General features: G+C 52.2%; 7 protein-coding genes across 7 annotated transcripts; 4 read left to right on the top strand and 3 right to left on the bottom strand.

The window, feature by feature from the left end:
• Window positions 1–143: 143 nt before the first annotated feature.
• Window positions 144–1,400, top strand: IAQ61_007142 (uncharacterized protein). Its single transcript, XM_003840876.2, has 3 exons — window positions 144–183; window positions 246–545; window positions 601–1,400. The coding sequence occupies exons 1-3, from the start codon at window positions 179–181 to the stop codon at window positions 719–721; spliced, it is 426 nt and encodes a 141-aa protein (XP_003840924.1). The 5' UTR covers window positions 144–178; the 3' UTR covers window positions 722–1,400.
• Window positions 1,401–2,150: 750 nt separating this feature from the next.
• On the top strand, window positions 2,151–3,361 carry IAQ61_007141 (uncharacterized protein; the record flags this gene model as incomplete). Its single annotated transcript, XM_066097461.1, has 2 exons — window positions 2,151–2,591; window positions 2,693–3,361. 2 exons carry the CDS (start codon window positions 2,151–2,153, stop codon window positions 3,359–3,361), a joined length of 1,110 nt encoding a protein of 369 aa, XP_065952503.1.
• An 888-nt stretch (window positions 3,362–4,249) lies between these two features.
• IAQ61_007140 (uncharacterized protein) lies at window positions 4,250–6,743 on the bottom strand (the record flags this gene model as incomplete). The annotated part of the gene is made up of 3 exons (XM_066097460.1): window positions 4,250–6,187; window positions 6,294–6,553; window positions 6,596–6,743. The coding sequence occupies 3 exons, from the start codon at window positions 6,741–6,743 to the stop codon at window positions 4,250–4,252; spliced, it is 2,346 nt and encodes a 781-aa protein (XP_065952502.1).
• Window positions 6,744–6,934: 191 nt separating this feature from the next.
• On the top strand, window positions 6,935–8,729 carry IAQ61_007139 (uncharacterized protein; the record flags this gene model as incomplete). Its single annotated transcript, XM_066097459.1, has 5 exons — window positions 6,935–6,973; window positions 7,049–7,116; window positions 7,184–7,252; window positions 7,312–8,176; window positions 8,229–8,729. The coding sequence occupies 5 exons, from the start codon at window positions 6,935–6,937 to the stop codon at window positions 8,727–8,729; spliced, it is 1,542 nt and encodes a 513-aa protein (XP_065952501.1).
• A 1,325-nt stretch (window positions 8,730–10,054) lies between these two features.
• On the bottom strand, window positions 10,055–12,066 carry IAQ61_007138 (uncharacterized protein). The gene is made up of 3 exons (XM_066097458.1): window positions 11,557–12,066; window positions 10,903–11,482; window positions 10,055–10,766 (listed from the first exon to the last, which is right to left on the bottom strand). Exons 1-3 carry the CDS (start codon window positions 11,677–11,679, stop codon window positions 10,459–10,461), a joined length of 1,011 nt encoding a protein of 336 aa, XP_065952500.1. The 5' UTR covers window positions 11,680–12,066; the 3' UTR covers window positions 10,055–10,458.
• A 909-nt stretch (window positions 12,067–12,975) lies between these two features.
• On the bottom strand, window positions 12,976–21,986 carry IAQ61_007137 (uncharacterized protein). The gene is made up of 7 exons (XM_066097457.1): window positions 20,979–21,986; window positions 20,759–20,909; window positions 17,729–20,706; window positions 17,014–17,680; window positions 16,136–16,951; window positions 15,441–16,089; window positions 12,976–15,350 (listed from the first exon to the last, which is right to left on the bottom strand). Exons 1-7 carry the CDS (start codon window positions 21,562–21,564, stop codon window positions 13,716–13,718), a joined length of 7,482 nt encoding a protein of 2,493 aa, XP_065952499.1. The 5' UTR covers window positions 21,565–21,986; the 3' UTR covers window positions 12,976–13,715.
• A 594-nt stretch (window positions 21,987–22,580) lies between these two features.
• Window positions 22,581–23,584, top strand: IAQ61_007136 (uncharacterized protein; the record flags this gene model as incomplete). Its single annotated transcript, XM_066097456.1, has 3 exons — window positions 22,581–22,645; window positions 22,726–22,776; window positions 22,885–23,584. The coding sequence occupies 3 exons, from the start codon at window positions 22,581–22,583 to the stop codon at window positions 23,582–23,584; spliced, it is 816 nt and encodes a 271-aa protein (XP_065952498.1).
• Between the last annotated feature and the right edge of the window lie 204 nt (window positions 23,585–23,788).

Here is a 23,788-nt window from a genome sequence, read left to right as displayed (position 1 = left end):
CGTCCAAGGCTACCAAAGATGCGCATGGAGTTGAGATGGCATCCTTCCGAGGGTTGGTGTTGGCAGCGAACAAGTCGCGCTGGCGCCGCGAGCCGAGGCTAAAGCTCGGACTACTTACGCGGTCCTTCACTCCAATCGACGTCACACCCTTCCTCACAGGAGGAACCATGTCACAAATATGAGGTACGCATCTCTCGTGCTGGTAGCCAATACCCACTAGCATACATTCACTCACAATAACACAGTTTCATACAACGCGTCGACAGCGCTGCGCCACTGGGCTACACCACACCAGCCTTTCCATCACTTTACTGGCCCCTACCAGCAAGCGCCTCCAGGCCGATATATCTTTACAAGCCCAGCGACATCCTCCGCTTCACTATATATTGGACCCTCCTCCTTGTTGGTGGTATACACTTCATAACTGCACTGTGGGCATGCATTGTGCAATGGCGCAATTGGAAATTGATATGGATCGCTGTACCACTGTTCTCCTTTATTGGGGGCGTTGAGGCACTTGTGTCTGGAGCCATCGTGGGAGGACTGTAAGTGCTGGTTCCGGATAGTTTCGAACCCGTACAGTCTCTAATATGATGTCAGGCTGGGTGGTGTTTACCAAGCTGGATACTTTGAAATGTCTACCTGGATTCCATTTGTATGGGCCATCATCAGCATGCTGGTACTCATACTGTCGTCCTTTTCCATTTACGGAGGGCTCTGAAAAATCGAGCGCAGTAAACGACATAGAACCTATATTATGTGCCAGGACCATGATTCGCTCTGCCGATCGCATGTTCTCTCCTTGAGACGATAGCAAGCATGCTGTCGTAGTAGGAGCGATGCATTTACAAGCACTCGATGTCCTCCCGAAAACCACAACTACCACGCACCAGCCCCTATCCGCTTTCTTGACGGAAACGCCCACAAACACGTCAAACGAGACTCTCAAGTCCGGTGTTCGACCAAAGCCGGATGAGGTCAGATTGCAGCGATGCGCATAGGATCGCGCAGAATCAGACAATTATTGGAAATGGAATATGGCCCAGAAAGGTGGCGTGGTGCACATCGTGCGTGAGCCGGAATATTACTTTTGGTGTAAGGTTTTGTAGGGGATGATTAATGATGTTGATTCTTTCTGAAGTGCGGAAGCCGGGTGTTGTAGAACTTGGAGTGGGAGTAATAGTGTTGGAGTCTACCATGTTTTGCACGTTCAGCACGGCCTTCGGGATGGGCGTATTTGGTATGTTACTGGCCTTACGACTCTCGATGCGACATACTGTCCAGGCAACTCCCCGTAAGATCACAGCCTACACATCCACGGTAATCAATGTGTATATTTCCTCTCAAGTGGACTCATCATGCTGTTTATACGCAGTGACATGAATAAACATGGCTAATCCTACTACCAACTCCTTTTTCAATCCAATCTAGCACGTATTGCATGGCCTCCGTGGCATGATCTTTACCCTCAACACAATTGCAGATCCAAATCAGCATACCAATGTCGTTTGAGACGATTACCGAAACTTACGAGCAAAGAGACAATGCTCGATCCTGTCATTTATGGTGACTCGACACAAATTGGTGGTATTGTAGGATTCATCTTTAAGAAAGACGTACATGACAATCATCAGTCGTGATAGAAAATACGTGGTCCATACAAGCCAACTAGATAGCAAAGTACAACCGTCACCGCTACACAAACAAAGATCCTTACATCACACCATGCATCCCTGCTACTAAATCTCCGAATCCAATTCCCCAGATACGCGATGCTGCAGCTGCAGCCACTCCCACCAGATCCTCCTCCTCTTGATTAGCGTCATTGGGGCAAACCAAAGAGGATTGATTTAGCCGAAATTCGGTAACTTACCAAGGCCAGAGAAGCACCATGTCCACGCGATTCCTGGCGGATTAAGCGCTTATCCGGCGCCATTGCTGCAGGAAAGGGGAATAATCGGGGTAAAGGCGGGGCATGGGGAGGGGGCAGATGCGGGACTACACTTGGGTGCCGAGGAAGGCTTGCTCAGTGCTGTGGGATATGGGCGGTGTATAAGCAGTAAGAATGAGCTTTGGGGGAAACCGACATTTACTATACTACCAGCCGCCTCTCAACTCGAAATATCCATAAGATTCTCCAGAAAACAATAATGTTATTCGTCGAGTGCAAAGGCACACCGTACGAAGTGAGTACGGTAGAGTGGCACGTGACGTCACCCACCTACATACCCATCACAACCTCCCCATCTAACCATGATATCCAACCCCAGATCGGCCATGACCACGGCTCCGCCGCCAAAGCTCCAATAGCCCGCTGCATCACCTTCTACGCCGCCCTCTTCCTCCAAAACTGCTCACAAACCTGGCCGCAAGTGCTACATCACGCCTCACGCTTCGAGCAGCAGGCGCGTGCCCAATGGCCCGCGTACCACGAAGAGATGCGCGGCATAGCCGATGGCGCAGAGAGGGATCTCTTGGAGATTGTGGCGCTAAATGTGCGGACGGAGATAAATTTTGGCTTGTTTAGCGATGGGTGTACGGCGTTGGGGTGGCGGACTCAGAGGCGTACGTGGCTGGCGCAGAATTGGGATGTAGGCGTGCCCATTTCTCTCTTCTCTTCTTCAGTCTTAATACTTTGATGTGTTTTGTCAGAGCGATGAGCATAGGTGCTGACACATGCACGCGTATCAAGTGGATGGGTGAGCAAAAGCAAAATCTCATCGTCACAAAGATCACGCAAGCTGGGAAACCAACGATCGTGCAAGTCACCGAGGCGGGGATTATCGGGAAGATAGGTTTTAATAGCCTCGGTGTCGGCACGACGCTGAATGCTATTCGGGTCCGTGGCGTAGATGCGTCGCGTCTGCCTGTTCATTTTGGCCTGCGCATGGCGCTGGAGAGTTCGTGTGTTGCGGACGCTGTGCAGAACCTGGAAGGCTTTGGTATGGCTTCTTCGGGGCATATTTTACTCGCTGATCCAGACACGTGCGTGGGGCTCGAGTTTACAAAGTCGACGTTTGCACACTGTGTACCGGGTAGTGCGGGTCGTGTGATTCACACGAATCATCTGCTCATGGAGCATCCTGGAGAAAAGGACACGGTGTGGCTGAGCGATTCGTTGAGTCGAGTGTCTACAATGGAGGAGAATGCAGCAAACATTGGAAGCGAGCCAAGCTGGGAAGACGTGAGCAAGCTGTTTGAAGACGAACAAAACTCTCCTGGGGCGATTTGCAGGTTGGAAACACCGCAGACGGGTAGTGCAACCTTGTTTAACATTGTGATGGATTTGAAGAGCAAGAAGGCAGTCGTCAAATTGGGACGGCCAACTCAGGTGAATGAGACTATCAATCTTGAGTTGTAAAGTAATGTCTATACTCACATTAGCTATGGTAATAATAAATACGGTTCGGAATGAGACACAAGAGTCGCCTCGCGTGAACGGTCTATAAAAGCAACATCCAGTCCTTCTCTCTCATAAGCTTCCAAACCCTATGTCTATCCTTTTCACCATGAAAATGCATAGATCCGTCATTTGCGCCAATACGTGCTCCATAACCTGGAACTCACAGGCGACAATCTCTTCGAATCGTGCTCGCCATGTCTTCGGGCGAACCATGGACCATCGCAAATGTACATAGTAAGCGTTCAATCAAAGCGAGGTCCAGAATAAGTGTATATGTACTTTTGAACACACGGTTGACCACGCGATGCTCCGTGTAGCTTGGCCGTGCACTAAAAATGAGACGGCAAAGGGCAAAACGGTCGCCTAGCGTCGGGTGTGACGGTGATTTTGTTGATGTCAATCACATCGCACAGTCCGTCTCGCGAACTATGTTCACCTTATTTCGTCTCCCAAATTTCACCCTATGAATAGCGGCCGAGGGAAAAGAGATAACAAGGGGCTTCTTTGCAGTTGAGCAAGTGACGATTGCCGTTGTGCGAGTCTCGTAGCTCGCGGCATACATCTTGATACTATAGTACCATCGCACACACTGCTACTTGGGTGTAGGATGGACTTTGTCGAGGGAGACAATAAGCCTAGCATACGTTGTCGTCGCGGAATTGAAATCCTCTGCCTCGGAGAGGTCTTGTTGAAGTAGACTGGCGAGGTGGGTATACTGTCTGTATCACAATGAAGCTACCAGAATAGCACTATCGCTGCACACCAACGTATCTTTCTTTTTGGGCATGAGCCCTCCTATTCGGGGGAGCTTCGCGTAAACTCGGAAGTGTGGAAGAGCTAGGACTTTCAATCGAGAGCAAATTCTGCGTTCCAGTTCCTTGGGGGGACATTATTGAGTGTTGGACCTGTGAGCAATTCAACACCATCAACTGTGGCTCCTCTCGTCGGGTTGTAAACGTTCCAGTGATTGTACGCCTCATCAACTTCTGTTGGGGTGGCGACTGGCAATGCGAAATCGCCAAGGCCAGTCATTGATACCTCTGGACGCAGGGCTGGTGGGAGTAGCCTTGCCTTTTGGGCCAAGAATTCCTCGTACTCTTTCTTGATGGGGGCCAACAACCGCTCGTACTCCTCAAGACATCGCTTTGCCGCGGCCCATCGCTCAGCAATGGCCAGAAAACACTTGGAGAAGAGGAGCATCCATTCCTCGACCTGCTGCCACGAATAGCTTGCGGCGACTTGCTGCTTGCAACGTTGCAGACCCTGGAGGAAGACCAGCGCGCAGTTGAAAACATGATGACAGGGATGGAAGACGTATTTGATCTTGCCAGCTTCACCTTCAGACTGCCTGAGGTAGCCATCAGCTACCTTGACAGCGCTAACTAGTGCATCCATCATTTGCGGCATGGTTGGGTTGGGTATCCGACGGGATGACCGATTCAGGGATACTCGTATGTAAGGGACTGCGATTTCACTGTACAATAACATCTCATGCCATCGGGCGACTAGTCCTCGGTCTCTGTTGGCGTTTGAGGATGCATAAATCTCCCTGTGCCACTCCTCCATGGTAGTGTTGCATTTTTGCATCCACTGCTCCAGGGACGAGCAATCACGGGGCAAGTCGGCACCATGCCACAACACTGAAACGATTTCTGCTTCCATAAGCCGAAATCGACAAATGATGCGTTGGGTGAACTTGGACACGCGCCCAGAGAGGTCCACACTGACCTGAGTGATGGCCGTATCATCAATTTCCAGGGGAAAGGCAACCTCGATGCGTCTTGTGGGCAAGGCAGTGGGACGCAGAAAGATGCAGCATACTCCCACCTCCATTTCCCATGCACACCAGAATAGACGACGTCGCATATCGCGCTGGTAGGCTGATACGCTCGGGTGGTTGGGTAGCTCCTGGTGCAATCCAAGATCAATGACAGCTTGACTGATGAGACCGGTCAGGAGCCACAAGTCAGCCATTTTGGGGTTCAGGAAGATGTACTGCGTTAGAATTAGAATGGCCTGCAAGCCTGGTATGTCATTTGTGGCCACGTCTGGAATCCACTGCATAGCGTGCCTGACGAGTTGATAAGCAGTGTCATTAGCTTTCTGTACTTGGTTTCGCGCACTCGTGGTTAGTGAGATGGCCATGATGATGCAGACTATGTAGCGGTTGCGGATCGAATCCTCGCCAGACGTTGATTTCGTCTTGTGGAAGATGGAATTGAATGCTGATGTCACATCATCGCGGTGATAGATCGGGTACTGTGTGATGACGCGGTCGAGATAGTTCTGCAGCAAGGTGTTGGCGCCCACCTCGTCAGGCATGAGATTGTGGAAAAGTCCTTGGGTGGTTTGAGGGTTGAGGATGGATCTCGGATGGTTCTCGTCCAAGTCATTTGAGCCCACGGGCCCTTTCTTCGAGGGAAGGCGGGTGCCTCTGACAACGCACTGGAGGAGAGGCCTGGCTTTTGTGATGCCTAGGAAGGAAGGCGTGATATCCTCCATGACTTGGTTCACAAGCTCGTCTGCAAAGGTACATCTCTCTGGGCGGTAGTGGCCCGTCTTGGCTTCAGACTCCAACGAATCTGCGGGAGAAGAAATGGTGGCACCCGCTTGAGTCTGAGCCTGCAGCAGCGCCTGGCTACGCTGGCCTTCAAGCCGAGCAATGTGGGCTTCCAAAAAGTCTGCAATGCTGCGCGGCGCCTCCTGCTGCGTGGAAGAGTCAAAGCCGACGCATTGCACGCCAGCCTCGACACATCGCGTGCACGCAGGTACCTTGTAGTCGCACTGGACAAATTAGCATCCAGACAAAGATTGATGTTTGGCTATGGCGGATATGCACCGAAAGCTTGCGTCTTCTGCAACGGGCGCAAGCCAGCACCCGTCGGCGCACTTTGGTCCGATTCTCCATCGGTGGCTGTCCGAGGTTCAAAGTGTCAAGCGTCGAGTGGAGGGAAAGAGAATAGACGCGCGCCACGCATGACGCAGATTTGCGTTTTCGTGCCCGGCGCAGATGGACGATAATGTTTCGACGTGCTTTTTTCGCAGTGACAAGCACTGGGAGCAGGCCCGGGAGAGGATTCCGTGGGATGTGGGATGCAGGAGCCCGTACCGGTATGGGCGGTGATCGTTGCCTGAAGAGACGGACGGACGCTAGCCGGATACGGACGGACGTTCATCAGACAATGGAAGGACGTCTTGCCGCCCACGCAAGCCCAGCCCCGTGCGGGCCGGTGGACATCAACTGAGCCTCTCTCTCCCTCTTTTGTCTTGTGATGCCCTCCAAGTGCTCCACTGGTTCGACACTCTGCATGCATAAGCTGGCTTCCTCGGCCCTGGGCATGGTCGTCCACTTTTGACCGCCGTTGTTAGTCACTCTACTTGGTTAGTTGGCTGGCTGGCTGGCTGGCTGGCGACCTACCGGTAGCTAGCCTTGGATTCATTCTGTTCTTTTGGCCCGTAGCTGACTACCCTAGGTAAACAGTACTACTAGGCACCAGCCTACAGACCACCTATCGGCGTTGATCCGTCAAGATGAGTCCCTCCATGCTGGACTTGGATAGCCTGGTCAAAGTAAGCGGCATTCGGCTCGGCGCGAGACCGTCTAAAGCCCACCTCGAGAGTTACCGCTACTGACAATCGTCTCAGAGTCTTCCAGCTTGCAAGCGCTGCCGCGAGTGTCGCCGTGGCTGCGACACGCTGCTGCCAAAGTGCAGGTCTGTCGGCCTCTTGTCCTACTCGTCATTCTCGCCGACCTTGCAACTGACCATGGCCATGTGACAGACAATGTACCAAAGCTAACGTGGAATGCCTGTTTCTGGACGCTGGCCGTGGCGAGATACTACCTCGAAGGTGCGCCATTTGCAGTTGGTTTGGCGCATTGTTCGACTAAGTTGCTGACTCGGCCCCAGCTACATCAGCGAACTGGTGGATCATGTGCGACGCATATCACCACAAGGCTGTTTACCATCACCTGCTGCCTCTTCAGACACCCCGCAAACAAACAGCTCCGTTTCAATAATTAAACAGGAGACGCAATCGTCAAGCTTGCCTCAATTTGAGCACCATTTCGCTTATGCGGGAGACAGCTACCGCTACCTGGGATCTGAATCATGTCTGCTAAAGTCTCCACGTCTGCACGCTAACATCCCACCACCGTTCAAGTATGACAAAGATGACGAAGAGTGGCAGCTGGCAACCAAAGACTCCCCGGCAAAGCAATGGGAGCTCCTTGAGCTCTTCAAGCAGACGATACAACCCGTCTATCCCGTCCTCGACATGAAATCCCGTTATCTCGCTGCAGATCTGCCTGCCGACCTGACCCACACTGAGCTCTTTTCCCTGTACATGATTTACTCCATCTCCTGCTACATACTGCCCAACACGGGTAACCGACGAGATAAACAACAAACCTGGAATCCTACAGGAAGGTTGTCTTACCACCAGGCCAACTCGATCAAATATCGTGCTTTGGCAACCCAGTATTTCACTAGAGCCATGGAATACCTCGAGGCAGCCACGATGGAGCCGACCATAGCGACGCTTCGCTCTGTTTTGCTCCTAGCAATCAACAGCTCATTCGATCCCAAAACAGGCAACATTGGCCAGCAAGTTGCTCTCGCTGCCCGCCTGGCCTTTGATCTCGAGTCGAAGCGCGAGCTCCAGGAATTGGATGAGTACGATGTAGAATTACTACGTAGCATGCACATGACCATCTACAGTCTGGAGAATCAGGTAGCATCTACGCTGGACAGACCCGCTCTGTTCCCAGAACCGGCATGTCCACCAACACCCAAACATTTACCCCACAGCTAATTAATCCGTGCAGAACTGCGAGATTCTCTTTGATAGGGCAAAGCCCGCAGAATACATGTGCTCCTTGTTCCGGCTGCAAAATCGCTTCCGCTCAGGCGACGCAGCTACCAAGGAACAGGTCAAAAAACTCCTGCCCCTGCTCGACGAATTCCACCAACATCTACCCATTGTCCGCATCGTCTTGCACATGACGCATCTCCTGCTGAATCCCGTGTGGGGAAGCGCATGGTACGTGCTCGAAGCCGTTGTCAGTCTCGGAGGCATCCACGTCTTCGTAACCCCCCAATGGGTCTACCGAGCCGGCACCGTCCTCATCCAAAACATGCCTGCCATCCTCGGCGGCAACCTCATCCAACTCTACTCCAACGCCCTCCTCGTGCTCGAGCTCTCGTCGTGGAAATGGCCCAGTTCTGCTGCGCTCGCTGCTTCGCTTGTCGACCTGATGCAAAACATGAAACTCAAATATAGGCCAGAGTGGTCCGATACATTACAATCCGGCGACGTAAGGATATGATCATTTCGGTTCTCTACCCATCATGGTTGCACTCGGCCCAGTTTATTTCTGTTCTAGTGCACAACGAAGAAGATTTTTCAGGTTTCCTAATTACTTCGCTAGATGCTGACAAAACGTTATTAAATCTAACCCAGTTACTCCACGGCCAAACTCTTTTTTTCTTGCCAAAGGAAGTTGTCCATACGATTGAAGACCCATTTCGCGAATCTCGATTATTATTCTACCAAATTGTTGATACCCATCAGACTGGGCCGTCAACTGTTTACGTTGCTTATTCCATTCCGAAAGGTTTTCGCTAGTAGACAGTCGATGAGAACGAAATGCATGTTGTCACATGCACCAAAGCACACAGAATCTACACAATCCAACATCTTCACCACCCATGCCCTTCCTCAAACGCCCCAAACCCCACATGTCTCAGTCTGCATTCAACAGCCCAACAACCCAACAACCCACACCCCACTCCACTCCACCCACCCACCCACACGACCCTTTCGCTAATCCTTCCCATCTCAGAAGCAACCCACACCACGCCCACCAAGCTACAAAGAGAGAGAGAAAGATCAAACACCGGGTAAGAAATTGACAATCTTGTGATACTGTCTGGGTGCAAAATAGCTAGGCGAATGGCGTACTTGAGTTGGCATTCGTATTTATATAGGGGTTTGAGGGGGTAGGAGAGGAGAGGGTATTGGATATAAGAGATAGGATACTTATAAAAGAGAGGATGCTTATAAAAGAGAGGATGCTTATAAAAGATAGGAAACTTGTGAAAGATAGGATACTTCTAAAAAAAAACAAGAACTCCCATACTTCTCTACGTCCCCTTACTTACTCTTTCTCTAGTTCTTAGGGAAGATTAAGAGTATTAGTAGATGTCTGCTACTTGTCAAGTCTATCTCCTAAGGTCCTTGTATTCTTACTATAGCTAGGGAGATGGGATAGTTATAAGAGATGGGATAGTTTGAAGGAATAAGATAGTTGTAAGAGATGACATACTTGTAAAAAGAAGATGCTTATAACATACAACATACTCAGAATATACAACATACTTACAATATACAACATACTCACAACATACAACATACCCACAACACACTCGCAAAACACCCCACACAAATATACCCCACAACCTAGCCACTCCCCTCTCCACCCAGCCATCTACACCTCTCAAACCCCTGTTCCAACGCTATCTCGCAGCGTTCATTCCCACAGAGCCAAAGTATGCAGCAACATGAGTACACCGTGATCCAACCACCTAACCTACCCTCTCCAACCCTCCATCTCCAACCCTCCATCTCCAACCCTCCATCTCCAACCCTCCATCTCCAACCCTCCATCTCCAAAACATCCAAGAACCCAAGACAAACAAGCCGTGTAAGAGCGCGGCGGTGGATTCATGCGTGAAGTGAAGTTTGGAAAGTGAGAAACCACTCAGCTGCACGTGCACGAGCGCTAAAAAAAAACACTAGCAGCACCGGAGATTTGTTTCACTTTGTAGAATTTTGGTCCGGGGAAAAGTTTACTCTGCTATCTGTACTGGATTCCTTCGCCGCAATGCCGTCGACCCGTGGATAAATGTGCGGGCCAGAAGACAAGGGGATTAAAAAAAAAAAAAAGGGGGGGGGGTGATGAAAAAACAAGGGTAAAAGGAAAGCGCAGTTTGGTGTTGTGATACCATGTCACGCTACAACTTGTTTGCAACAAAAGACAATCCGTACGACTACTACTACTGTCGATATCCCAGAGGCCATTTTGGTGGTTTAGTGACCCCCGGTTGTGGGAAGCTTTGGGAAAGAGGAGAGAGGTTAGCGGTTGGTTGATAGGAGAGAGGGGAGAGAAAGCTTACACCGAGGTAGACTTTGAAGGAGTCGTAAATGAGCCATTGAAAGGCAGTCAGGGTGCCAATCATGAAGATCCTCGTTGACAGGCCGTTCCAGAGCCCGCTGAAGCCGATTTTGCCGTAGATGCGGGTGATGGCTTGGCCGGCGCCCTCGCCGGCTTTGCGGTCGCTGTTGAGTTTGGAGACCATGACGTCTGTGGGGGGGATTATTTGTTAGCGAGGGGTGGGATTTTTGGGATCCATTGTTTCGTCATCTCGACGACGGCGAGGAAGGATGGGAGACGAGGAAATCGATCAAGGAATGTGAAAGATGGGAGGGTCAACACATACCAGCCGGATGGGAAACAACAGCACATCCAACACCCGCAATATAGCCACCCAGGAAGCTCACGCCCGTCTGCTGCAAGCCCGTAAACTGCTCCTTGGGCCGACCCAAGAAGCCATAAATCTGCGACACCGTCTCTTCAAACGTCGCAAACTTGACCATGGTGTAGGGAATCTGCCTCGCCCAGAGCGGATACAGGCCCTTGTACAAGCCGGCGACGCCCTCTTGACGCACCACTTTTGTCCAGCCCTCGCGTAGGGTGTGGGCAAAGGGGGGAAGACTGGTTTGCATGCGCACTTTGATGGCCTCGAGGGGGCACAGGGCGATGTCGGCGAGGAATTCAGCAGAGGCGCTGGCGGCGAGGTAGACGACTTGTTTGGGGAGGCCGGGGGCCAACTTGTCGCCGTAGAGGTATTTGAAGGCCTCGTAGAAGCCGTATTTGCCGGCTCCTTGGAGCGAGTAGCCGATGAAGGTTGGGGACCAGCCGAAGAAGACGCCGCGGAGGCCTTCTTTGGAGTAGATCATTTTCCAGGCTTGGGCGTTGGATTTGTAGATTGTGGGGTCGACTTGACGGCGGCATTTTACCTGGGGGTTGCGAGGGTTAGTGGTGGTGGGTGTTTTTGATGAGTATTCGGAGTACACCGAAGATTCCAACTTACAAGATCAAGCGGCGTAACCATGGTATGCGTAGGCCCACACGCAATCACCCCTCCAACCGTACAGGCCGCAAAGTAGTTCCCACTATACAACTCAATCTTCTTTTGGGGTTTCAGAGTCGCCATCTTGTTGTTTTGTGTTGTCTCTTGTCCTTTCCGTTTTCCTCTTCTCTTCTTGATTCGCTTCCTCCTCAATCTTTCCCCTCTTATACCGGTACCCTTGGCCTAAAGCTCTCTCCCAAAACCCTCCTCTTTCCTTCTCCACAGCAACCCAACCCAATCCAGCTACAGACACCCACACACACCTAACCCTCAATTCCCCCGTCCCAAACCCAAACGTCCAAGACACACCAGCGTATCCTTGACCACCACCCCGTGTAGATAAGCCTCAGCCTCAGTCTTAGCCTCAGTCTCAGAAGTAGACCTCAAGACACCAAAATATCATGCACCAAAAAACCAACCTCCAAAAAGAAGCCCTATCTAGTCTCACAAAACACACACAGCACACGCAAGACGTCAAAAACCCGCGCCGAGCCCAGAGCAGACCCGCTCCCTTTTATACCCGGGCGACGACGTGGGGGGGGCTGCGGCTTCCGTACATATGACGTCGTTTGTGGCTGCAAGCGAACCGACCAACCAACGCCCATGGAAGGTGGAGCAGGATGATTGTACCGGTAACTAGTTAGCGGAGAAGCCACGCTCTAGCGCAGACGCGGGCGCGAAACCGCAGACCGGGTCGAGTATGACAGCGTTGTGAAAAGCTGGTAGAGGGGGTTGTACTTGTTTATGGTAGTGGCAGCCTCTATATGGGTAATACGTAGGATGATTGCGGGAAGAAAAGTTGTTAGCTGGAGGTAGCACCAGTAGGTATATCCAACACGCGGGTGCCATGCCAGTACACGTACGCCTAAATCCCAACTTCCCACCCTCACACCTCCAAAACAGCCATCCTACTGCATCTCAGCACCGTACTTGCACCTTTTACCTTGGAAAGCCCATATCATCTGAGTAACAGACAAGGGCAAGGCTATCTGGCAAATGATTCCAAGGATATTGCAGTTGGTAGATGTGAAAGATGTGTGCAATTCCATTTGCATTGTTGCTAGGAGTTTGCTTTTTTTGCATTTACATCTACATATGAATTGGGATAGTTAGGTGGTGACCAGTCCAGAGAAAGCAAGACTCGTATCGCCCACCTCAATCTCCCCAGTAAAAAACCATCTCCCCAACTATGCCTAGCAAGTTCACAGCAGGTTTCTTAGTCAAGTTGAACAGCCAACTAAGTACCTAGACAGCTACACGTCTTCACAAAAACTTGCATGTATTGCGAGCAAGAAAAAGAGAAAAAAGGAGGTAGTCATCATTTCATCTCATTTCATCGCTTTGAATTCCGTCTCTCTCATAAACAGCCCTAATGAAGAAGTCGAAGAAGTCAAAGTCAAAGAAGAAGTAGCAACCCCCCCAACCCCAAACCAACCCACTCCAACCGCCAAACCCATCAAGACCAAGCAAAAGTCCAAGAAAAAAAAACCGATGCATACTAGCCCGAAAAAACACCTCTCCCCCAGGCCCCAGACATGAAAAAAATCAATGCGCCTTTCCTTGTCGACCTGGCAAAAAAGCCAGTGGCACAAGGAGGATGCTTCGTGAAAACCCACACATACAGAGAGAGCAAAAGAGAAAGAGAGAGAGAGAGAGACGCCACAAGCACCAACGCTATGCATCACATCCTAATCGTATACCCGTCTGCAAGTGAGTCCCAAACCGTCATGCCAAAGGGAAGGAGGAAGCCGCCGACACAACGGAAAAAACAAAACGTGCGCCCCAAATGTGAATGTGTGTGTGTGTGCATGTTCATCGTGAATCTATCCGTGCTCCTTTTTCAAAACGCCGAAACGATGGGAAAACAAAACAGATTCGGAGGAAAATGCCAAGGCCCCTTCCCCCCAAAAAAAGAAGAAGAAGAGGAGGAGCCTCAGAAAGCCGTCATCCCGACCAGCCAAAGAAAACCCCCAGCTGTCATGGCCGAGGCTTCTACTATAGAAACCTAGTTCGTGCAGGATGCTTGGTGGCAGACTTGCGACGGGCACAAGGCAGAAAAGGCCTAGGAGAAGATGGAAGAAAGCCGGCTATCACAAAAATTTCAAGTCAACTCAAAACTCTCAATTCTTCAACTCCTGCGCATCATCAGACTCACTCCCATAGTCTGACTGATCAAAGGTGTCGACCGTCGAAGGCGGAGTGCCCTCGTCCGGCCATTCGTGCAGGCGCGGCTCGACTTCCAATCGGCAGTGTTGGAAGATGAGATAGTCATTCTCATCCTTGTACGGTTCCATTGCGGCGTCTTCGCTCTGCGACAAGAGGAAGAGGGCGTGGATCAGTGATTGGCAGGTCGAAATCAGCGGGCTCATGTGCGATCTCAGTATGCCCGAAGTGCTCTCAAAGATGATACGACCGGTCAAATCTTGAATCAGTTCGCGGACAGCGCTCCATTTCACCAGCAAGACTTCGTGGGGTAGCTCGCCATGTTCAAGGAAAAGATGGACAAGGAAGGCCTGGGTGCCCTTTCGAATGTTCTCCATTGGGTGCATGAGCAGTGGTGTGGCGTACAAGCGACTATTGTTCATCAGGCACTGATGGAAAATCTGCGGATGACTCTGTTCGAATAGCTCAGGGTTCTGGACATCTAGAAGGCCAGTGAAAAGCTCGAGCACAACGTCGCCACTTGGTGCGCACTCGCCATCGGTACGGGTCGACGATGCAACGGCTTTTGCAACGGCGTCGAGGTAGTCGATCACAGAAGCCGGGTTGGCAAAGCGTTCGCAGAACGACAGTCCGGCGCGGACATATGCGTCGCAATAAGGAGGATCTAGTCCGATGCCCTCAGTCACTGTCTTGGACAAGTTCGTTTGCACGGAACGGTCCCTTGAGCCAAGGATCCACTTGACTATATCTCCAGGATAAAAGTGGTCTGCCTTGGAAGGATCAAACAGTTCCAAAGCCTTGTCCAGGACTGCAATGGCTGAGAGTTCGGTGTCATAATAAAGCATGATTTGCTTCTCGCGGTAGGTCATTGGAAATTTCATGCGCTCGCGATCCAGAAGAGCAAGGCGGTTCTGGCTCGAGGGTGGGCCGGTAGACGGCCGCACAAAACTCGGTAGATTGATGTCAATCTGCGAAAGCAGCGTAGCCAAGCAGACGATGAGCCTGTTGTAAATGCCTTTTCGTTTACCGCATAGGACTCGAGATAGATCGTAAACGTCATCTGGGAAGCTCTTGTACAGCTGCATGCAGAAGAGCTTGGCGCAGAAATGGAGGAAACCGTGGTCGAGTAGAATGGCCGTCTCTGCGTGTCCCATCTCGGCAATCTCTGTCACAGTGGTGTAGAAATCATCCCATCCACGTGGGCTTATAGCTGATTCTTCTGCTATCCAGCGTAGCTTCGCGACCACGGCCCAGAGGATACCGTGCGATGGGGGAGCAGAATCAAGGTCCATGTCGCTGTCTGGGCCATCTATGCCATACGCAGAAGGCTCCTTGTCGCGCAGGAAATCCAGACAATCCAGGAGCAGAATTCGCGTATTCGCCCGGACCTTGGCGTGCACACATCTTAGGATGAGGTTGAGAAGTGCATGATCATCAGTGGCGAGGAAAGTCAAAACCGTAATGCAGCATTTCGGGCATGAGAGGACTGTGCGGCGCAGCTGAGACACGGTTTCTAGGAAGATCTCGGGTGTTTGCTGTCGCCAGACGATTCGGCTTTGATGCGTAAGAACTATCCTCAGCACCCGGTTTTCCTATAAAGTATTAGTAAAACGTCACCAGTTCCAATACGACCGTGTCCAGCAATCGGTTCGGCTCAAAGATCAGTCATTAGAATTGCGTACCTGATCATGAGCATCCGAGCAGGTGCCCTTGTTGATGGTTCGAGACATAGCGTGTAGTTGACGAATAAATCTTGAATGGCCCGGATCAAATAGGCAATACTCTCGAATAAAGTCGCTGTTGCGGGCTTCCACCTCTTTGACTAGCGCACCCGGGGCGGAGACCTTGAATGGTCCACCCGTCATGGGAGCGACCCAATCTTGCAAAGTTTGTTCGACGGTGTCTCTCCGTTGATAGAAGAGCATATACGCAGAGTAAACCTTGAAGTGTCGGTTATAACCATCCTCTGTCGGGCCCCCAAACGCTCTCTGCGGAATCTCTATCGGATTGAATGGTGTCACACTGCTATCGTCAAACTCGACCCACGAAGATGTCGCCACACCCGTAGGAGAGGGCCGTTCGCGGATATAAGAGTAGTAGTGACCACTTTCACAAGTGCCGCTGTGGACAAGTATACCCACCAGATCAAAAACGTCCTTTTCGCGTGGCCTGGAAGGGTCGCTGAGATGATCGACGTGGTATTCGCTGATGTCAAATGAATCGGGGAATTCGAAATGGTCGTAAATCTTCCTTCGGCTCCAGTCGTTGAGATCAAAGTCGAAGCGTTTGAGGTGAAGAATCAGATTATCCGGGACGTCCTTTAGGCAGGTGCTAGAACAGGTCAGCTCGGTTACCATCTAGCAATGAACCGACATACCGCTTGACAGCATCGACGAGTCTACCGCCACAGGACTCGCACTTGTATTTATTATCACCCTCCATTACATCACCCTTGATAAAAGCCCCCAAGCTCTCTCTGAGATTAGCTTTGCCCTGAACATCACACTGGACAGTAAAAAACGACTCGGTTCGTTCAGAGACATGGTCGCATTCTTTCGACTTGATTTGGTTGAGCGTTTGTCCGCCGTAAAAGGATCGAAAATTCCGCTTGTCTTCTGCTTTGACAAGCTGCTTCTCCCACTGGTCGAACAAGAGGTTGAAGAACTCGTCCACGTCCATTTGAACAGTAATGTCAATCGGAGTTTGTTCAAAACTCCGGATGCACGCTGCAAAATCGCGCGGGTCTGCTGATCTGCTGACCGACTGTTGCATTTGCGTGAAAAGTCGTTGCGTCTCGACGAGGAGCTTTTGTGAGCCAGTAGCTTCTTGCACCTCAAGACCAAGAATGAACTGCCGAAATGACAAGTTCATGAAGAGCTGAGTCAAGAGGGAGTTCATGTAACAGATGTTGCGTGGATTGTACAAGCCCACGTAGCCGGTGCTGGAGCGGACTTCGGATATGCGGTCGACGGCGAAAGTCGACATGACTGACTCTTTGTCTCGCCCTTCAACCTCACTGGCTAGTTCCAGGAGAGTGTCATAGGAACCTCTGGTGTCGACACCCCGTTTTTCGCCAGTCTCTACGTCTGGGTTCTTATCGTCTGCCAGCGCCAGGACCAGCTCCAAAAGTTCGTGTCGCGTATCAGGGTCGAGGACTTGGCAGGATGTGGCAGTGTCATCCGACTTAAAATCACTGGAATAGGTTAGCATGTGTTCTGAGCCCAAGCAAAGGCTGATGTAGTATGAATGACGTACCTTCCCGCAAAGAGAAACCTTCTATAAATCTGTTCCATCAATGTCCCCAAATTCAAAGGTTTCTTGAAGGACTTTATTGACAGAATGCATCCCAATAACAGCTTAGTGAAACCTAGGACAACAAAGTCTGGCTCCTCCCGTCCGGCGAACGTCTGATGGTTATGGCCAAGAAGCAGATCACTCCAAAATGACAGGAGTGTCCTCAGGTCATCTTCTTTCCGTTCATACTCGTCATTGGCACGGAAAACGTGATCAGCTACCTCGAACAGTTGCTGCGATCGTTCTGGCTGCTCGATAGTGTCGGGCAGAATATTCCGGATGACTGACCAGAAGCGAGATGCAATCTCTGCTTTGGTAACTGGGCATGTCGATGGTAGGTCCCCTCCACACACGGATGTAATCTTTCGTGCAACATGTTGCCTTACAACAAGTCTAGAGTCATCGAGCAGTAGGGTACGATGTATTCCACGTGTGTCGGGGTTATCCATAAAGGCATCCCATACGGCCCGGGAATGAAGCGAAGCTTCCAAAATTGCAGCATAGGTATCCTGTACGAAATCGGCTTCCTCGTTGGATTCAAGCGCCACGGTGAGAAGACCAAGAAGGCGAGTGGAGAGAAGACCCCCGTCCGAGAAGTAGGCAGCGGATACATCGGGAGATGGCCGTTCTGTCATCTGTGAGTTTTGGCAAAACGGGTTGGATACAATTGGCATACCGCGAAGGAATTCTAGCAAAACGTGCACAAGAATGGCCGCCAGACGCCTTTCTTGGAAGCTTGCTAGCGGATCCTTCATCAAGCGTGGATTGAGAAGTGCAGCATTCAGATGGTGTATGGCGTTGGCAAGGAATTCCTCATTGAGACTTGATCCACGGATTTGTTCCTTGAGCCCGGATTGGAGGGCTTGGGCCGCATAACGAGCTTGGAAAGATTTCCCTGGAGGAAACAGAGTTTCAGACTGCGCCTTTCCAGTCAAGACCAGGTCAGTAAACGTGGCGCGAGGCGGGAAGAACGCCAAGAACTCAAAGACCATTTGGCTGATCGCATCGTCCGACTCCATGAGTTCGAATAGCTCGTCAAAGTGCTCTAGCAAGGTAGTTTCGAACACTGAGGTTCCCGAGATAGGCGCATGTAGAGAGTGTGTAGCCTGAGCTCCTTCGGCACGCTGTACAAGCAGCTGACCGCCGACATCAAGGTCAGAAAGCTTCTGTGTACCGTTGTCCGTGAGAGTCAGTCGTTGACCTTTGGCGAACATGTTGATCTTGCTAAAGCTTGTCGCATGGCAAAGTCGTTTGTAAAGATCTTCCAGCGTATGTTCGGCAGCCATCGATACAGACTGCCTGTCATTACCACACTGGTATTTGATGGTGATTGCGGTTCCAAATGGAACATCTGCCTCATCGACTTTCGAGTCCGTCCTTCGACTCCGGTTGAGATCCGGTTGCTGCCGAATAGATTCAAGCAATAGCTTTAAGAATAGCAGAATTTTTTGACAGCGAATCTCGCTTTGCTTGGAGGTCAGAGCTCCTTTGCGTGCCGTTCTAGACGTGTCGCGCAATTCCTCCATGCACTTCCCCACCAGGGCGACATGAGCGGCCTCGACTTCGGCCAGATGGACGCCTGAAGTCTCGTTCAGCTTTGCATAACGAGTCGCAAGAAGTCGTGCGGCGCGGTCTCCGATGGGAGATTCTGGCAGAGATTCCGTCATCAACAGCCACAACAGGTCATGCCCGGAATTCTGCAGCACAGTGGATTCTCCGTCCTCGGTTTCCTCGTGCAACCTGACGGTAGGGAAATTGTAATTCGCCACAAAATCGAAGAGACCGTTTGTGAAATGATGGGGGTCGAGAGTGGGAACATAAGAGTCCACGAGCTTCTCGAAGAAGTCATTTTTTGGCGATAGCTTAATCGTGTTGAGAAATTGAGCCCAGGCAATGTTGCGTGCGGCATCCGAGAGCGCACCTGGTCCAACGGTGTAGTGCCAAATCTCGCTGTACAAGTCTACGGGAATGGCCAAACCTGCGCGGCAGATGAAAAGCGCCAATAGTTCGAGCCTGTACTGCAAGACCAGCTTTTGAGAGGGATAAGGTTCTGCTGCAAGCTCGGTTTTGACCAGGCTGGGGATCTCCTCTAAGATTTGGCGCGAGAGTTGCAAGTGCTCTTGGAAGAATAGCCCGTCTCCTGAATGCAACGCAGACGCAAGGACAAATATCACACGCACGCTTCCAGTCGCTTGATTCGTGTGACCAGCAATGTGCTTTGCGCACTCCTCGTAGATTGCACATCGCTCGCCCTCGGAAATGGCATGAAGCATATGGTGCAATTGGTCACCGGCTTCGGCGTGAAGACTCATCATCTCTTTATCGGCTTCTCTTCTCGGGGCGGTCTCGCGTAGGATCCGGATACAGACACTCCAAGGCCGCATGCTGTGGTCTACCTCCTTGTACGTCATCTGTGACGCTTTGATCGTCAGCTGCGAACTCAATTCGCGTAGAAACTGTAAAATCTCCAAAGTGTATCGCTCGAGAGGCAATTCGTAGAGCTTCTTGCATAGATAGAAGAGCTCCTGAGCTCCCATGAGGCCGATGATGTTGCGTAGCATGGCCATGGTCGCCGTGACTACTCGGAAATCAGGACTGTTGGCAACGGTGTTCCAGATCGTATCCGCTTGACTCTCTGACCATCGATGGGTGACGATCAAAAAGCCGACAATGTTTCCACTGCGGGATATCAGTTGCGGGTGAGAGTCGACGCTAACGATGTAATCCACGACGCGCCCTTGCAACAAGAAGTCGGCCAAATATCGCAAGACAGGACTGTGGCTGGCGGCATCAGGGCCACCAAGCTCCCTCCAAATATCAATCAACGAGTTGTCCATGGCAGCGATACTGGAAACACGCAGGTCCATCTTGCCCTTGGTGATGTATTTGCGAAGAACTTTGAACTTCCACGCCGTTGATACCAGTACAGGAAATGCCGTGGGATCTTTGCAGTATTTGTTGGCGTCATATTGAATCGGATTTTCGGCCGAAGACGGCACAGTGGAAGTGTGGAAATCCCGAAAGTCGAGATACTTGCTCACTAGCTCTGCAGCAATGCCGCTATTCCAGACACAAAGCTCGAAAATCAGATCCGCATACTGTATGACGAGATCTCTTGTGATGGTAGCCTCGGTGACTCGGCTCAAGTTGAACAGATCGCTGCCGTACTTGTAGAAGAATCGCAAGACGCGTCGAGAGTAATCGGCCATGTTGGGACATGCAGCCAGATGGGAAAACTCTTGAATGGACCAGCCAAGGGTGCCAAACGAGCGCGAGGCATGAAGGGCAATTGTGTTCTCGGTCGGACGTTCGACCTGCTGAAAAGCTTCGTCGGCCAGTCGAAGAAGATTTTGAGCGCCGCCGGCGGACAAGAAGATCTTGTGTAGCTGGCTGATCATGTCTGACAAGTCGATGGCGTAGTCTTTTTGTAATGTCTGAAAGAGAGGCACCTTTTCGCGACGTAGAAGGGTGCTGAGGTTGCGGAGATGGAGTTCGCTCAGCAGCGTGTATGGGAAGCGTGGCTCGGAACGCGGATGGGAGATTCGGTGAGCGTCGATGAGTATCAGCAAAGAGCAAACACGCACATATGCGCCAAAGAACTCTGTAAAGGAATCGTCTACTTGTACGTCGACGAACTTGTCACCCAAGGGATATCTGCCGGGGTCAGTATTTTGCCTGCTATTTGGAACAGCGTCGGCCTAGTTACCTTCGTTGTAGCGCAACGTGGACCAAATCAGCAAAGGACATCCAGAATTCCTCTTTGGACATGAAGAAAGGCACGGCTTCGACATGGCGGTTGGGTATATCGTTGAGCCATCGGGCGAGGGCAGGGAGTATGTGAGGTTCGACCGTGGTGGCTATGCGTGGTGATGGTCAGTCCCAGTGCCCTGTTGCCGCGAGAAGAAGAGGGTGAGGGTGAAACTGACCTTTCTCGAAGTGCGCTATCAGCTCCCGAACCATGAGCCAGCCATTGCCGCGGGTGTTGAAGGGGAACTGGCGAAAATGGTCCTCGGCGTCGATGTGGACGGCAAAGGCCATGTTGTCGTCTTCGTCTTCGTCTTCGTCGTCGACGATGATGTCGACGGGCGGACTGACAGAGGCGGCGTCTGCGCCAGGCATTGCTATGGCCGAGTGTTGTTGCAGCGGAGCAGGGCTGTCCTCGGCGGGCTCTGGGTCGCTCTGCCTCTCGTCGGCGGTTGTGATGACGGGGGATGGGGGCGAGGGCGAGGGTGAGGGTGAGGGCGAGGACGAGGGCGGGTGTGGGCGAAGGGTCATCTCGACCAGCTGCTCGTGGGGTGCGGCGATGGTGGATGTGGCAGGAGAGGCGGGGCTAGAAGAAGACTTGGGCCAAAGAGCGGTGTTTCCGCAATCTAGGCGGGGGCGTTTGCGAGTAAAGCTTGCGTCTGCGTCTTCGACAGGATCACGGCGAGGCGGCGAGGCGGGGAGATGGATTGCGGACGAGGAGGCGTCTGCAGCGGCGGGCAGACGTACATCATGGCCCGGCGAGGTCATGACGGTGAGGGAGGGACTGATGGCAGCTGTTTTGTTTATTGATTCTTATTTCCAGCGCGAGCACCAGGCGTGGCGGGTGGTGTGGTGGCTGCACGCACACACGCACGCACAGGGTGGGCAAGGCAGGTGAAGAGTGAATGGGCAATCAGCTCACAGCGCAACTACAGGACAGGGTAGGCAGGCAGGCAGCAGGAGCAACAACAACACCAACAGCATACAGCATGTGAGCAGCAAGCAATGCGAGCAAGCAGGCAGGCAGGCAGGCAGGCAGGCAGGCAGGCAGCGTCAGGAGGCTGAGCAAGAAGGGAAGAACCTGCCCAGCAGGCAGAGCAAAGGTGAAGGTGTGAAGGAGGACAAACAAAAAGACAGGCAGCGAGCGCGTTCTCTCTCTCACTCTCTCTCTCTCTCTCTCTCTCTCTCTCGGTGGGTCGACGCGTTTGTTTGTAGTATTGTCTAGATTTGCAGGGAGGAAGAGTGGTGGAAAAGGCCGAACGCCCCCCATTTGAACCCCGCCCCACAGCAGAGAGAGGTCGGTCCCCCTTGTTCGGTTTGGTTGTCTGGCGGGCACGCACGTCATCAAAGAAGCTCATTGGCCCCTCCCCCTCCGCCTCCCCCTCCCTCCCATCCCATCCCATCCCATCCCTCCCCGCCATCCCATCATCCCACCTCCGCTAGAGTAGGTCTTGTCGCTCGCTTTCCGAACAATGCCATTCTCGACATGGCCCACCATCCCATTTCCATCGGCCTTTTTCTGTCCATCTGTTCCATCTGTTCCCCCCCCCCCCCCCCCAAACTAATGCAAGGCACTGCCGCCTAGATCCACTTTTCACGCTTTTTCTCTCTCTTGGTTTCCCGTCTCTTTTGCGTTCCGCTCCTTTTGTCTTCTGCACCTCCTCGTGACCCATCATCATACACACAGACGCACCCACACTGCAAAACCATCACGCTGCAGTACAATCAGATTCTTTGCTGATCCACTTGCGCCACCGTCGGAGACCGCGTGTTTCCAGCCTCCCATGGCCCCGAAACAAACCCCCAAACCTGTCTTCAAGACCGCCACGCCATTCACCGAAACCAAATGGTGGCTCCCCCAGCACTCCATCCACTCAGGCCGCCACCACGCCTACTACTGTGCCTAGCAAGACTAACGGGGCGCATTAGGCCGCACATCAACCAAGACGAACAAGACGTCATCCTCGACCTGGTTTGCAAGTAGGTCTGCAGTGAACTCGATAGTCAGAAGAAGACCACCATTTCCACACCCATCACCGGCGCTCTGCATACCTGCATCTGCACTTCGACAAATCTGACCATTTCCAGTCTCGTCGCCCCGCTAGGAGAGCACCGCCGCACCCACAGCCACGCCTCCAAAGGAAAGAAGCGCAAACGCACCACCAATCCAGACCCCAAGGATGAATCCACAACCCTCCCTGATGCCCCACCACCACCCCCCGACATCAGCCAGCACATCCTCATCGGTCTCAACGCCATAACCCGGCATCTCGAAGCCCTAGCCGCAAGAAACGCCCCGACCACCCTCGCACCCAGCATTCTACCACCACCATCATCACCACCATCATCACCACCACCACCATCACCACCACCATCATCACCACCACCATCATCACCACCACCACCATCACCACCACCAACCGCCCAACCCAACATCAACCATCCAGCCCTCATCCTGCTCACCCACCCAAACCCCTCATCCTCCCCTGCCCACGCCCATCTCCCCACCCTACTACACATCGCCACCCTGTCCTCCCCCACAACCCCAACCACAAAAACCCGCCTCGTTCCCCTCCCAACCTCCACAGACCCCCGTCTAGCCTCCTACCTCGGCATCCCCCGTGTCGCCGCTCTCGCCATCATGCAAGATGCTCCCGGTGCGCAAACGCTGGTCGAGTATGTGCGGTCGCATGTGGACGTGACGGAGTGTCCGTGGGTGGACGAGGCGATGGCGCCGCGCTGGAAGGGGGCGAATGTGAGGGTGGAGAGGAGTGGGGGTGGGGTGTGAGCGGGATGGGTTTGTTTGCCTGGGTCTGGATGGTTTGTTGTACGTGGACGTCTAACGTTTGACTGGGTGATTCCAGGGGTGGTTGGGGAGATGGCAAGATGAAAAGGTTTGGGTGTGCATGTATAGGGCCATGTTTGCTGTTAGTCATGTACATGTGACGGAGGAGTGACTGCATCATTCACTGTCAAGGACTGACAGCAGGGG

This window comes from Plenodomus lingam, assembly GCF_022343315.1.
Source record: "Plenodomus lingam strain CAN1 chromosome Unknown contig_27, whole genome shotgun sequence".
Lineage (NCBI taxonomy): Eukaryota > Fungi > Ascomycota > Dothideomycetes > Pleosporales > Leptosphaeriaceae > Plenodomus > Plenodomus lingam.
This window is presented reverse-complemented; position numbering and strand designations above follow the sequence as displayed.